Below are 14,905 nucleotides of genomic sequence, written 5' to 3' on the forward strand. Positions count from 1 at the left end.
AAAAAACAAGGAGAGGTTACTGGCCCTCTCTTATTTGTAATTTATTTAGATTAAGAAGTTGATTAGCAGCAACATAAATCTCTTCGTAGACGACAGACAAATTTTTAGTCATTACAAAACAGCTTTACAAAAACCTTCAGGTATTTACCATCAGCTAAAAAATAAAATAGATTACCAGTAAATGTAACGTTTTAAATATTTAAAGAAAACACCTTTGACTTTAATATAAACAGCAAAAATTTATCTTCAATTAAAGTTTATTAAAGATCTTTTTGATTCTTACTGCTGAAAATTTAAAACAGAACCACCATATTAGTTATGTTTACCGAATTAAATCAACTATATAACTTAGCTTTAAAAAGTGTAAATTTACAAATATTTGAAAAACAAAATTGTAATTCATTACCATTTGTCATAAGTTGGAAAATATTACATCAATTTGGTTCCACACCTTAAAACATAATTACCAATTAAAAAAAAACATATATCAGAATAGACTCTTACCACTGTGATATTTGTTATAAGTTTTACCGTGGCAGACTAACAAAACTTAGTTTTGAAACTTTCAGCTTTTGAAAAAATTCAAAAGACTAATTTAATTTTATTGAAACTAGTTAACGGTGAAACTAGAATAAACTTACCAACCAAAAAATAACAAATTATAATTTATAATAACAAAAAATTACATGCAGACATGATTTCAATAATGATAATTGCCACACAACTCTTTGTTTCAAATCGCTCAGTTGAAATGTGGATCAAGCTTCAAACCGAAGTTATATTGTCGCAGTGTAATAAAATACCAGTTACACTGCTGTTCCATTTAGTTGAATACTAATTGTAGAACAAAATAACATTTAGGAGAAAATGATTTGGATTTAGGATGAAATATTTTTAAGCTATGTTCGGTTCTATATGTATACTGAGTTCAGGCAGTGACATTCATTCTAGACCACCTTGCTGCTGCTAACATGTAGACATTTGTATTATTTGTTATTTTTATTAAGTTTTTTTTGACACAATGCTATTTCTTGTAAGTATTTTTTTGATTTTGAACTGCAAAAATGGGAAGTTGCGTCTTAAGCGAATGTATATATCGTTAAGACAAGTTAGGAAAACCTTATATTAATAATGTTGACCTATTTAAACATTTCAATCTATAGTTTATTAATTAGATCGTGCTAATTATATCAAGCAATATGAATTTGTATGTTTACTTTCTTTCAAATTAAATGATCAGATGGACCTATCGGAGCTGTATAAACTCGCATCAACACTCCTTTATTTGTATGTATTCTATTCTTTTGAAAATTATTTATAATATATGGATACGAATTAGATCATTGCTAATACCCATAAACACCTTAAACTACATATGGGCTTAAGATTTTAGTTAAGCTTTTAAGTTATAAGAAAAATATAGTAGTCTAACAAAGTAGGAACGGATCTAATGGCCACGGATTCATTTTTGAACGAGTAAACAATTAAAAAATATTATATCAGAACTTGTTAAACATGGTTAGCAGACAGGGATAACAGTTTAAATAAAAATAATCAAGAAAATACCGAACGAAACTAATTAATGTTGAAAAAAACTTACGTGTTATTGGGCTTAAGTCTACATTCGTGCAGGTTTGAAATCTAAGAGCTTAAAATCTTTTTCATTTTAAGGTATTTTTTTTAATACTATTATCACTTTCATCAGTTTATTCAAGTAAGGAAATGGGGAGAGGTTACAAAGCCAGGATAGCTACTTATTACTAGTGATGTACCGGACCCACAATTTCGGGTCCGGCCGGACCCGGACTTTTTTTTCAAACTAGAATCCGGCCGGAACCGGACCCGGACTTTTTTTTCAAATTAGAATCCGGCCGGAACCGGACCCGGACTTTTTTTTCAAATTAGAATCCGGCCGGAACCGGATCCGGACTTTTTTTTCAAGTTAGAATCCGGCCGGATCCGGATATCAGACAAAAATGACAATATCCGGCCGGACCCGGATAGTGAGTCCGGTACATCACTAGAATAAACTAGCCTGAGTCAGAATGAGGTTTTTAAAAACTGAAGTAAAGAACTTTAATTTAATAATAAGTAGAACAGCTAGCCACAAGGTTTACAAATTTAGATGTTATTTCCAATTAAAAATCTGAAATCAAGTTCATGAACAAAATACACTAGAAAATTACAAAATATTGAAAACTGGATCAGCTCAAACTCATTCAAAATCTAAAAGAAAACTAGCCTGAGTTTTTATAAAAAACTAAACTAGCCTGAGGCAGTCAAAGATTTTCTAAAATTCCCAAAAAATTTCAAACTAGCAGGGTTGCCACTGTTTAAGTCAATAAAACTAGCTAGAGTGAGTATAAACAAGCCTGAGTCAGAATGAGGTTTTTAAAAACTGAAAAATTACTTTATTCTAATAATCAGTAGAACAGCTAGCAAAGGTTGACAATTTGGTAGTAAAGTTGTGGACTGATTGTGGTACACTTAACTTATTAGTACTACCCATCATAATTAAATCCTACCTTATTTAATTAATATCTAACAAATACTAAATTCTAACTGAGACTGCTTTCTACAATCAGACACGACAGTTTTGAGTGATGAATCTTTTATATAAAACACAACAAGAAGTACTAGCATATACAAAATTATTAATTACTTTGGTAACACTTTAAAAACTGGAAGCTATTTAAATCTATATCAAAAGACTTAAAACAAAAAACTAAATAAAACTTTTAGTAAACAAATAACTACAATTAATCTATAAACCTGGCTTAAATATTTAAACAATTAAACACCTGTTGAAGTATTCACTTTTAAGACAAACCACTACTTACAATAAGCACTCACAAAAACGTTCAAGATATTTTGTTGCTTCAAGCTATACACCAAACTAACTAACTGCTTACATATAAACTGCCTGTCATGTTCTGATGTTTTGCTGCATCAGTATTTAGTTTGAAACATTTCGTCATATGATTCTCATGGACTCGTACATTCAACCGTATTAACTCTAAATATTCTCTGAGCTCGACTTTAAACAATAAATAATGCAAGTATTCATTCCAAAGTTTTCAATTTTACAACATATGTAAAGAGTTACATTTCTTGAAATGTGTGTTTATAGTTTAAATGTAAACAAATGTAAATTAGTCACGTGTACAAAATGAGCCAATCACGGTAGGTGTTTAATTTTAACTGATGAAAATGAATCTTATTAATTTTCACAGGGTTTGTTTTTGAAAAAATACTTTTCAGTATGCTCTTTTTTACTAACTAGATCCGGGTCCGGCCGGACCCGGACTTTTTTTTCAAATTAGAATCCGGCCGGAACCGGACTTTTTTTTCAAATTAGAATCCGGCCGGAACCGGACTTTTTTTTCAAATTAGAGTCCGGCCGGACCCGGATGTCAGACAAAAATGGCAATATCCGGCCGGACCCGGATAGTGAGTCCGGTACATCACTACTTATTACTAAATTAAATAGAAAGTTAGAGGATACTCTACAAAAAAAATAATAAAAATTTCTCTCCCCTCTTTATATAATTGTTCAGAGTTGTCACGTTTTAGAAGTACACATTTTCGGTCTCTATTTCCAGGTTTAAAAATGTAATAAACTGCGTTAAATAGTTTTAAAATATAACATTGTAAAGCTGTTAATATGTATTTTCTAATCAAAACTTTTTTGAAGGACAATAAATTCATACTCATCGATAGCTTTCGTGCCGAATCGAAATTTTATTATTAGGCATGTTTAAAAAAATCAATTTGAGCTAAATTATCTTTCTAGGTTCTTGGCAACACAAGTTGTTTAACTTACACCGATTAGTTAGAGTTATCTTGACTTATCATTACGAACTTTGACATAACTTTATTTAATCGAATACAGTACCAGGGAGTTTATTATTGTATCCGCTAGTTATTTGTAAAATTATTACACTTAAAAAATTGGAATAGATCGCTTTAAAAGGATATCGCTCTATTATGATTTTCTACTATAAGCTTTGAAAAACGATTCATTATGTATATTTGAAAAAATTGTTCTACCTCCATTCTCTTAATCAACTGTAGACTTAAGTATCATCTATAACAATATTATTAATTATTAAAACAAACTTAGGCTCGCATAATTTATAAACTATTTAATTCAAATAATAACACGTATTTATAATCAATGATTAATAATTTATTAACTAGAATATTGTCTAATAAAAACATTTATTCTTCGTCGGATTCTCCTCCGTCTCCGCCTTTCTTCTGGTTCTTCCTCTTCACACGTCCGGCTCTGCCGCCACCGTATGGTGATTTCAATGAGAAGTCAATGTGTTTTTGCGAGTCCAGTCTTACTACAAAAGATGGCACGTTCACGACTTGCTTACGAACTCTGTTAAATAAAAAACTTAGTAACTAGGACAATTTTATTAGTAATTTAGCTTTTTTTTTCGATAGTTCAATATTTCTTAAACTACATACAATGATTAAAAAGACCTATAAAAATAAAACTCAAATTACCTAATATGCCTTTGGCGAATAAGGGTTCTGGCATGGTGGATAGATTTGGCGTATCCAAGTTTGAACACTTGGGTTTGAAGACGTCTTTCCAAGAAATCTTCAATTCTGAGACCAAGAACGAAATCGAGTTTCATTTTATCCTCACCCAGTACTCCAATACGAACTAGACGTCTCAAAAGCGCATTACCTATAAAGTAATAATTAAAACTTAATTTAAAAACATTATAATTCTTTTGATAATTTATAAAATTTTAAGTGTAATTAAACACTGCTCACTTATTTACAAAATTTTTTGTTTATTTATTCTTTTTTAGTTCTAGTGGCCTGAGCTATCCTCGGTTTTGAAATAATTCAAACTGGAATAATTGTCAAGAGTCGTCTGATATTCTTTAAAAATTTAACTGTCCTGACATAGCAAGTGTGGTATATTGCTGATACCAGTTCAAGGATGTTGCAGCAACTTATTTGATTAATGTAGTATAGGCCATGTGAGGGGTGGGGTTACATAAAATTCATGTTCTTTTTTCAGGAGTTTTTTTTTATTATGATACTTTACAATAATAATTTTCTCAATTGATGAACAAGTAAGCAGCTTGGTTAAATTTTTAATAATGCCTTAATGTTAAATAAACATGCACAACTTAGTCTCAAAACTTATGTTGAAGTTATACATAACTTAGCTTGTAAATATTAATTTGTCTATTTAACTATATGTTTTAAATATAATGCTTATTAATTTAAAATGTTCAGAGAGAATGGGGCTTTGATAACTCTACAGTACAATGTTTAAGGGCTGCTACATTTAAGCAAAGAAGTAACAAAATTTCTTCCCTTAAATATGTATAGTAAACTTGTCATATAAAATAAAGCAGTACTAACCAATTTAAAATACCAGATGCAGTTGCAGAAAAATAAAAATAGCATTATTTTGTACAAAAACTAAAATAAAATCATAAGGTATTCTATGTAAGAAGAAAATTTGGTTATGGTTAACTTTAGGTGAGCACCAATATTAAACTGAAAATATAATACTTTCAATGTCTTATTTAACCATAATTTTAGGCTAAAAGAAATGATACTTTGTTTTAAACAAACTATATAAATAAATAGAAAGAAGTAAATTAATATATTATAAACTAAAGTCTTTAATCAATTTTATTTTATAATATCATAATCAATATAAATTATTGTATTGGTATAAACACTTTATATTGTAAAATAAAAAAAATTAAATATTTAAGCTTATAAGTTTATGATATATGAGTTTAATTTTATTCATATATTTATAAACAATAATTTTTTAGCCTAAAATTATGATTAAATAAGACATTAAATTTTTTATAATTTCAGCTTGATATTGGTGCTCACCTAAAGTTAACCATAACCGAAAATTTTGTCATGTTTGATTAATAAATTTATGACATCCTTATAATAGGTCGAAAAAAACTAAAAAGGATTTCAAGATAGCTTAATCTTGCTCTATTAATAATTGAGAGTTTAAAAACCCTAGCTATCAATTTTTTAACATCTCAACTGAAGTGGTCAAACTCTTAATAATTGCTTATTACATAATTTATTACAGCATAAAATTATGCTCAGCACATTGAATTCTTAATAGTACTTATATACGAAAAACAAAAAACTACTTAATACTATTTAGTATACCTTTTCTATAAAACAAGAGAGGGGTTAAATTATATTTGAAATCATAATAAAACCATCAGTATTCATTATGAGTTATTGTATAAAAAATAATTAACATAATTTCTTTGAAGTTAAGGAACATTTTAAACAGGAAGCATTATGCAAACACTTGAAATGTTAAATTTCTATAATTTTAAAAATACTATTTTGTACAGTTTATAAAATTGTGGAAACGTACTTTGTATTGGTCTATTACACTATATGCACAAGTACATAATAGTTGGTAATAAACTCATTTACCTTCAAAAAGTCTTTTTGGGTCTTTTTCTTCTAGAGTAAGAAGGGTACGTGCAGATTTTCGGACCTTAGCAAGAGTATAACGGACACGCCATACCTGTGTTTTTTTTGTTTCGTTGGTCCACTTACACTCACAATTTAACATTAACAATATTATCAAGTTACTTCAAGATACATCAATATGTCAATTATAATAGTCTATATTTTAATTGTATTATTTATTCCTGTTAAATAATATATTAAAAATTGTCAACTAAAAACTAGTTTTGTGGGTTCCATTATATCAACTTGAAAATACTGTGAAATACCTGGCATGATTTCACACCTATATCAAGCTGAAATTATATAATACTTAATGACTTTTTGAAACATGCATTTGGACTAAAACTAGTTATGTTTTTTTCATTTGATGAGATATTATATATTTTGTTAACTGAAAGTCATCTTTAACATTATCTTAAAAATAGTTTAGTATTAAATAAAGTCTTATAGTTTGGCTTATAAATATAATGTAAAACCAATCATACCTAAAATTAATATATATATGTTTAAATATATTTAGTTTAATATACTAGGCTAAAACCAATGTTTTTACTAAATTTATGATAAATGGACATTGAATAATCTTCATTTACAGTTTGATATTGGTATGACATCATACTAGGTAATTAACAATTTTTGTCAAACTGATGTTTAGTGAAAATTTTCAACTAAATAAACTCAAGTGTAAACTAAATAATTTTCAAGATATTTTAAGTATCAGTATAAACAATATTTAAAAATAAATGTGATTAATAGATTGTAATAAGACTAGATGAAATATTTCTATAACTAGGAATTATCTGTATTTTAATTATACTTAGTTGTTACCCTCAAAATTTCGACAGATTACACTAAAGAAAGTAACAAAATAAGTTAATTGATAATTTTAATTTCCTTTGCATTTATTATTTCTTAATACTTTTACTATGTCAATTAAATAAATTGAACTAAGTTGTTTATTATTAACAATTTAATTAACAATAATAATTAAATTTTGCAAGATGGAGGTGCTAAACTTTTATGACTACTAGAAATACAATTATGATTAGTTAATTTTGTAGATTTGTGTACTCTGATTCTACAATCTCTGAACAAAAGGTTTTAATTATCAGCCTCAGGAGCATATAAGTCCTCATTATATTTAGGTCCGCTGAACTTTTATATATCATCATTGGCTGATAGTTAACTTTAAATTTTTGTATAATTATCTTAGTTAGCTTACTTCTCTTTTGTTTTTAAGTCCATATTCTCCAATTAGCTTTAACTCCTGGTCAAGGCGAGCCTTTTCATAAGGCCTCCTTGGAGTGACCATAGTCTTGCTGAAAACCAAGCTTCTTGCATGTGGCATGTTTGCTGAAATTAGTGAAAATCATAATTTTATTAATGTGAGGAAAAAAATTGATCATACTATGCAACGAATGTATGAGCATGTTAATAAGTGTATAAGTAGCATTATTTAAATGAACTTAAAACTTTAAAAGGAATTATCTGTATGTAATTGTTAAAGATTTGTTTAAACATTTAAAAAATTTTCTAACAAGACCCAACCATTTATAGTAAGTTAAAGATTAGAAGTGAATTCTTCTTGATATTGTAGAAAAAAACTAAACAATATCACATGTTGATGAGATATGAAAAAAGGAGAACAGTAAATTATGTATAACATGTACCTACCTTTGTTGATGTACTGTAGAAGAGTTAAGAATAGTTTCACTGGCTAGTAAACCAGAAAGAGCATAAATTAAATAAGCCATAAAAGTAAAACAACTTTAAGCCAAAAAAGTCAGGCAAAAACATACCAAAACTACAACAGCAACTAACTTCAGTTAATGATTGTACTTTAGTCAATAGAAGTATAGTTTTAAGCTTTTCGGTGTACAAACCTTTTTTAATTTATTTTGTCTAACATTTTTTTTAACAAAATATAAAAATTACTAAACTTTTACATTATAATTAATAACAACATAAATTTAAGTAAAAAAAGGTTTAATTTTTATTTTAGGTATTTTGTTTCATATTTTAATGGAAAAAAATAGAAAATCGCTTTCAAAATTTATTATAATTATTATATTTAATGATAGTCTTATTTTACAATTTATTTTTTAACTGCTTGTTTATAACTTTATAAAAATTTAATCAACGAAGTTTTTTTTTCTTTATTACACATAAACTAACAACATATTATTTAAAAAAAATAAGTTACTTACGAACTGTTCAGTCGAAAAAATACTTAAAGCGTTAAAACTTTACAATATAGTTTTAATAAAATAATCTAAAAAATAAACTGTTTTGTAATATTGAGTTATGTTTTTAGACTATAATTAAAATTAATGTATGTTTTTCCTTTAGTCAGGCCTGCTAGTAATTAAATGCGTTTAAATCTAGTTAATCAAACTACTGCTTTATCCTATATTAAAATTTTAAAGCTTTTTAAACACTTTATAAAAAGTTTTACGACTTTTTTAGAACTAAAAAAAAATAAAAAAAATTTTTTAATTATTTAAAGAATTTTAAATTTTTTTTAACTTAATACTTTAAAAAGTGCTAGGTTAAGAGACAGTACGTAAAAGATTTTTGCAAAAATGGCTTTTAGTATAAGTTGTAGTTTTAAGGTTTTTACTTTAGCTTCTGTTTTTAACTACATAAAAAAAATCTTTTAAGTTTATACAAAATCTAACAGTGTTTAGGACAATATAGAAAAAGTCTCTTATGTTTTTAGTCTAGCTTAATTTTATAAGGTTTTAAGTTAAGAAATTTTACTTATTAAACTTGTTATACAAACTATTTAGGAATCTAAGTATTTGTTTATGAAATATTTTTCACATTAATTTTATTTGATTTTTTAATATTAGCTTTCGTAGATAGGTTAATTTATTACTTTCTCAAGTTATTGTATAATTATTTTATAATAAAATTTAGTACTTTTTTTATATTTTGTTTTAAATATAGCACTTTTATAAATATTTTAGAAAAATATCTACTTCAATAAAGAAAAATTTTCTAAAATTTCACTAATCATCTTAACAATAACTTTTTTAAGCAGCATTTTGTTTAAATATTTGGTAAAAGTATATCTTAATTTTAATTTTCAAAACTACAATAATTGTATAGTATAGCAAAATTATAATGATAATGTTTGTGCAATTAACTTTTTTATTTATGTATACAAAAAAGTGAAATATATAATTCTACATTATCAAATAATTAATTTTAAACCTTTAGACCAGGGTTTCCCAAAGTGGGCGATATCGCCCCCTTGGGGGCGATTTTAGTAAGTCGGGGGGCGATAATTAGTAAGGGGGCGAAAAGGGGGCGATTTTTAAATTTTGGGCTGTCATAAAATTTTTACTTTTTATATTGCTATTTTACTAATTTTAGCTTGCTATTAAATATTTGACCCTGAGGTAATACTTACACAAAAAAAGTTTATATTGTTTATGTAAAATATAAAGAAAAAAAAATCAAGTGTTTATGACTCCTACTTTCAAGTAAATTACATATTTTCTAACATACATTTTCTTATTTAACAATTACATAGATCAAAGACGATCGAAATCCCTCTCACCATTTTATTACCTGATATATATGTTATTTGGGATCATAAATGGTTTGTAAAAATATATGTTATACATTACTAAATTTCTAGGTAAACTGGCAACCCTGTATACTTTTATTTCCAATTGTCTTTTGAAAAGTCACTAAGTTAGACTAAAAAATAAAACTATTCAGGGTTGCCAATTTACCTAGAAACCTGGAATTTGACAATTTAGGCCAAAATTAAAACCTAAACAATCTAGAAACTTTAACATCAACATATTAAGTAGTCAAGTTTCGATTTGACACAAAAAAGCTATCATATAGATAAAAATATGGATCCCTATAAAGCAGATCTTTTTGAAGTAAACGACTTACAGGAAACCAACTCAGAGTTACAATTTAACCTTGAACTTAAAGTAAATTTTTCCAAAGAACGATATGAAAGCTTTTGGACTCAACAAAAACTAAGGCAAAAGTATTCAATCATTTGAGAGGAATTTAGATTGTTGTTTATAGTTTTTTCTTATAGCTATGTTTTTGAGAAAGCTTTCAGTTAAGTTATCAACATCTTGAGCAAAAGATCTAATCTATATATTTGTAAAGGAGGCTTTATTTGACTGATTAGGACCAGATATAAAAAACTTGCAAACAGTCATGAACCTCATCCTTCAGATTATATCAGACTTCAGTAGCAGACATTATTTTTTAAATTTATTTTATTTGATCTTTTAAAATACTTCTTATTTAACCTGGTTTGTATTGTATTTAAGGAGTCTTTTTATAATAAAAAATTCATTAAGTTATTTATTCTACAACATATTGCCTAATAAATATTAATTACGGTAGACTTCCTTTTGAGTTCGCACTTTTTACCCAAAATAAAGTGCAAATTTATATTTTCTAAAATTTAACTTAAATAAAGTCTATTACTATCAAAGTATTAATAAAACAAAAATACATAATATTTAATAGCTTATATAGATCTATTTCTTCAATAAATGTTCGTTTTATGTTTTAGTTGATTTCATGTTTATGCATAACGTTATTGCATATAACATATTTAAATTTATCATTTTGTAAAAAAAATGGTATTAATTTTTAAGTTTGCACTGTTTGATTTTGTTCAAAGATTGTATAGATTTGATGTCTCTGTTTGAAATGACTTCAAATTTTTCATTTAAAGTATTCTTAAACTCAATTTTTTTTTCTACCTGGATTTATTATTGTTAAAAAATCTATATATCAAGGAATTTTAAACTATTAATACAACTGTTTTTTGTTTTATCTTAATATTTAATATATTAGTTATTAGAATGTGTTTTTTTTTTAATAGTTCAACACTAGCTTTTAGTTTTTCACTATTTTCTTCTGGTAAATTATTATAGGCTAATAACTAGAGGAAAAAAAAAGTTAAACAGTATTAAATAAGCCATCAAAAAGACTGCTACAGTTACAAAACAAAATTTTTAGCTAATAAAGAGAATTTATAATTGATTACTTTCTGTTAACAGAATTAACTGTAAAACTTTTGATTTTTTTTTAATTTAAATTAAGAAAAAAGAAAATGTTTAAATTAAGGTTTAGTTTCCTAAAGGTTATTCCAAGTCAAATACTATTTAATGGTATTCTACTACAAAACATATAGTTTAAAAAGTTTAAAATTAAGTTTTTAACTTTACAACTAATGTGCTTATAATATATCTTAGCATTTAAATTAATAATTTTACTGCATTAACTGAAGCTGTTGATGAAACCACTTTTCATGTGGGTAAATCAACCATTCGTTCAAACTTCCTCAAACTAGATCAGAAATTATATTTTAATATTCATTTTATTATTTGTAAAATAAACTGTTCATTCTTTTGTAGTTTTTTAATCTCTGGTATAGTAATTTTCGAGTATGCCTATTTATAAAATAATTTAAGTATTTTGTGTGGCTTAAATAAGTTACTTAGTATTAAGTTCTAAATGTCCGAAAATCGTTATATGAGAGATTATTATAATGTCAGGTTTAAGTTAAGATTTCAGATGGGCAACGTACGGTTAAGATCCAGTCCGCTTCAAAATTTCGATCCGCTAAGTAACTTGAAAACTACTTGTGCATAATAAACAAAATTTAGTTTTTTGATACTTAAAATTTTGAAATACGCTATCAATTTAGTTTTCCGTTCACAATAGTATTTCATAGATCACAATAATACTATATAATTTTATTACAATTTTGCTCAAATTTTTTAATTTTCATATATGTTATTTTTTTAAATTATGCAGCCCGCAATTACATTTTTTAAACGAGTTGAAACTATAAAAGATTTTTTAGTAAATATGAATTGCTGACTACAAAAATTGTCCACCACTACCCTAAAAGTTTCATTAGTTTCAAAACAATTCATATCTAAACAGGATTGATTACAGATTACACAAGGCTTTTTAACAACTAAGTATTTTAATACACTTTACTGGGCTTATTAGAAAACAAATGTAACTTAATTTCTCAAGCCCTGTAAACTACTTTGAACACAGCCCAAAAGTACGTGCATAAGAAGTTCCAGACTAAATTACATTTCTAATACAATTTTTTTGGCTCAAAAGTGCGTACTCCTGAAGAGAAAAATACTTTATAAGTCATGGGGGGCGATTTTTTTTCAAATTTCTGAAAAGGGGGCGATTTAGAAAATGAGTTTGGGAAACCCTGCTTTAGACTGTAGCTATCAAATTTTTTGTCCTCTTTTTAAAATTTAATTAAAGGCTAGTCATTCCTTATAAAGTTCAAAATAAAAATCTTAAATAAATTATACAACTATATTTAACAATAAGTTGCTTAATTTACATTCGATATCTGTTTTTCGATCCCCTATGTAAGCTAACCTATTACTTAAGTAATTAAAATTTATAAACCGTGTTAGCGACTGAAATGATTCTTTGACTTGTTGCTTGTACGTATACATTGCTTTTGTTCTTATATTATTTGTTAATGGTATTTTCTAACTTATGATATGGTTTGCAAAAGTAGAATCTTAAAATAAGTCTATTTAACTTTGCTTTTGTACAACATAAACTTCTTTTTGATACCGAATTTTTTATTGGTATGTTGATTTCATTCGTTTTACATGTATATATATTTTTTGAAGCTAAAATTGCTGTTTTTTGCAAACATATTTTTGGTTTTACTCAGTATAAAACTTCAGTAACTATTACAGACTCTCATTAATTCAGTTTAGACCACATCGTGATAAAACCAACTTTTTATATTTTTGGGTAGTCTATCTTTTCTTTTTTGAGTACATTTGTATGGTAGGTTTCTGAACACGGATAGTTCAAACGAAATGATGAGTATTAAAAAAGAAAGACAAAAATGTAGTATAGCGTTGAGTTTTATACAAAAGATGCAGTACATAAAAAAAAAAATTTGATGTTTACCTTAAAAATACTGACATTATGTGAAAAAGGAGAACTGCTAATTACAACCATGATAAAAAAAGGACTGCCAATGCCAACAATTCATAATCAGACTGAATTCATGGACACCGGAACGCAATTAACGTTTTTTGAAAATATTTTTACATATTTTCTAAATTAACTTTTAGGTTTTAAAAAGCACAAATTCATTTGTTTATTTATATCATAAAATTGAGTTTAAGGAAAAAAAGTATTAAATAGTATAAAAATATTAGAACCATAATATAAAGCAAGGGTCGGCAGGCAGTTGGTGCGCGCGGGCCAAATTTCAAGTTTCCAAATCTTTGCGGGCCGCAGTTTTAGTTTTAGTGATGCTAACAAAAAAATATTTTTATTCAGTTTATTACTTTTTAAGACTTTTAGCTACATATAGAATACCTACTAAAATTATACATATATAATAGAATAAAATTTTCATAAACTAATATACTCAAGACTTGATAGCTATGTACTATCTTTAAAAGTTAATAAGGTTAACTTAATATATTTTTTATTTTACTTACAACCTAACTCTCTGTAAAAACCAAGCTTTAAAACCATCTATAAGTCACTTTTATATATTTTTATATTGTCAACCACTTTTTCATATTAAAAAAAAAAATAACTGTTAAAAATAGTTTTTGTGTTTTAAATAATTTTTACTTAAAAAAAAAAAACAGCAACTAGTTAACTAAATATACTTAATACCTATATATTACGTAGAAAAATATAAGATCTTTTTAACATAATTAATGCTTGAATACTTTAATAAAATACCTTATTAATAATTAATCTTTTACATGGTTCCCACTTTTAAAGCAAAAATGTCTGAATTACATAAAACCAGCCTGAGTTTATTAAAAGTTAAAAAAGTCAAACACTTGATTTAAAAAAACAACGCTTTAATACTAAACTAAAGTATCTTCATAAAAAAGTACAAAATATTTAAAAAGAAAAGTAAAATTCATAATTAGTATATTTCACTACAGCCATAAAAACTATTCTGAGAATTCAAAGATTTATTTAAAGTGTTTGAAATAAAATTTCACACGTACACCTAAGTTTTCTAAAATGTCTCAAATAGGTTTAACCAAGTGTGAGTTTTTTAACTAGTTTGTTTGTTTGGCAGCCCTGTTTTAAATAAAACTCACGAAATATAGAAGATAATTGTAGCAATTATTTATTGTTTTATCTGCAATAAAAGTATTGCTTATAAAAAAGAGTATATTAGAATTATAAGACGATTTATAAAAATTACAAAACGTTAATTAGGAGTTGTTGTAAGAAACAAAAAAAAACAAAAACAAATCGCTTAAGTCACTTTTAACAAAGCACACTATTATCTTCAGTAACTACAAACTTATCAGAAAAATTTGTCAAGATAAGTTATAAAGAAGCAAAAGTAAATACTTCAAAGGAGACACCGTATAGA

The 14,905-nt window shown here is 26.3% G+C and overlaps 1 protein-coding gene across 1 annotated transcript; it reads right to left on the reverse strand.

Annotated features, from left to right (window-relative positions):
• Window positions 1–4,174: 4,174 nt before the first annotated feature.
• LOC145832044 (small ribosomal subunit protein uS4-like) lies at window positions 4,175–8,206 on the reverse strand. The gene is made up of 5 exons (XM_082939410.1): window positions 8,173–8,206; window positions 7,721–7,851; window positions 6,460–6,553; window positions 4,516–4,702; window positions 4,175–4,387 (listed from the first exon to the last, which is right to left on the reverse strand). The coding sequence occupies exons 2-5, from the start codon at window positions 7,844–7,846 to the stop codon at window positions 4,222–4,224; spliced, it is 573 nt and encodes a 190-aa protein (XP_082795536.1). The 5' UTR covers window positions 7,847–7,851; window positions 8,173–8,206; the 3' UTR covers window positions 4,175–4,221.
• Window positions 8,207–14,905: the final 6,699 nt, after the last annotated feature.

The sequence above is a fragment of the Thalia democratica genome, chromosome 3 (genome assembly GCF_965202585.1).
Source record: "Thalia democratica chromosome 3, ktThaDemo2.hap1.1, whole genome shotgun sequence".
Classification (NCBI taxonomy): Eukaryota; Metazoa; Chordata; class Thaliacea; order Salpida; family Salpidae; genus Thalia; species Thalia democratica.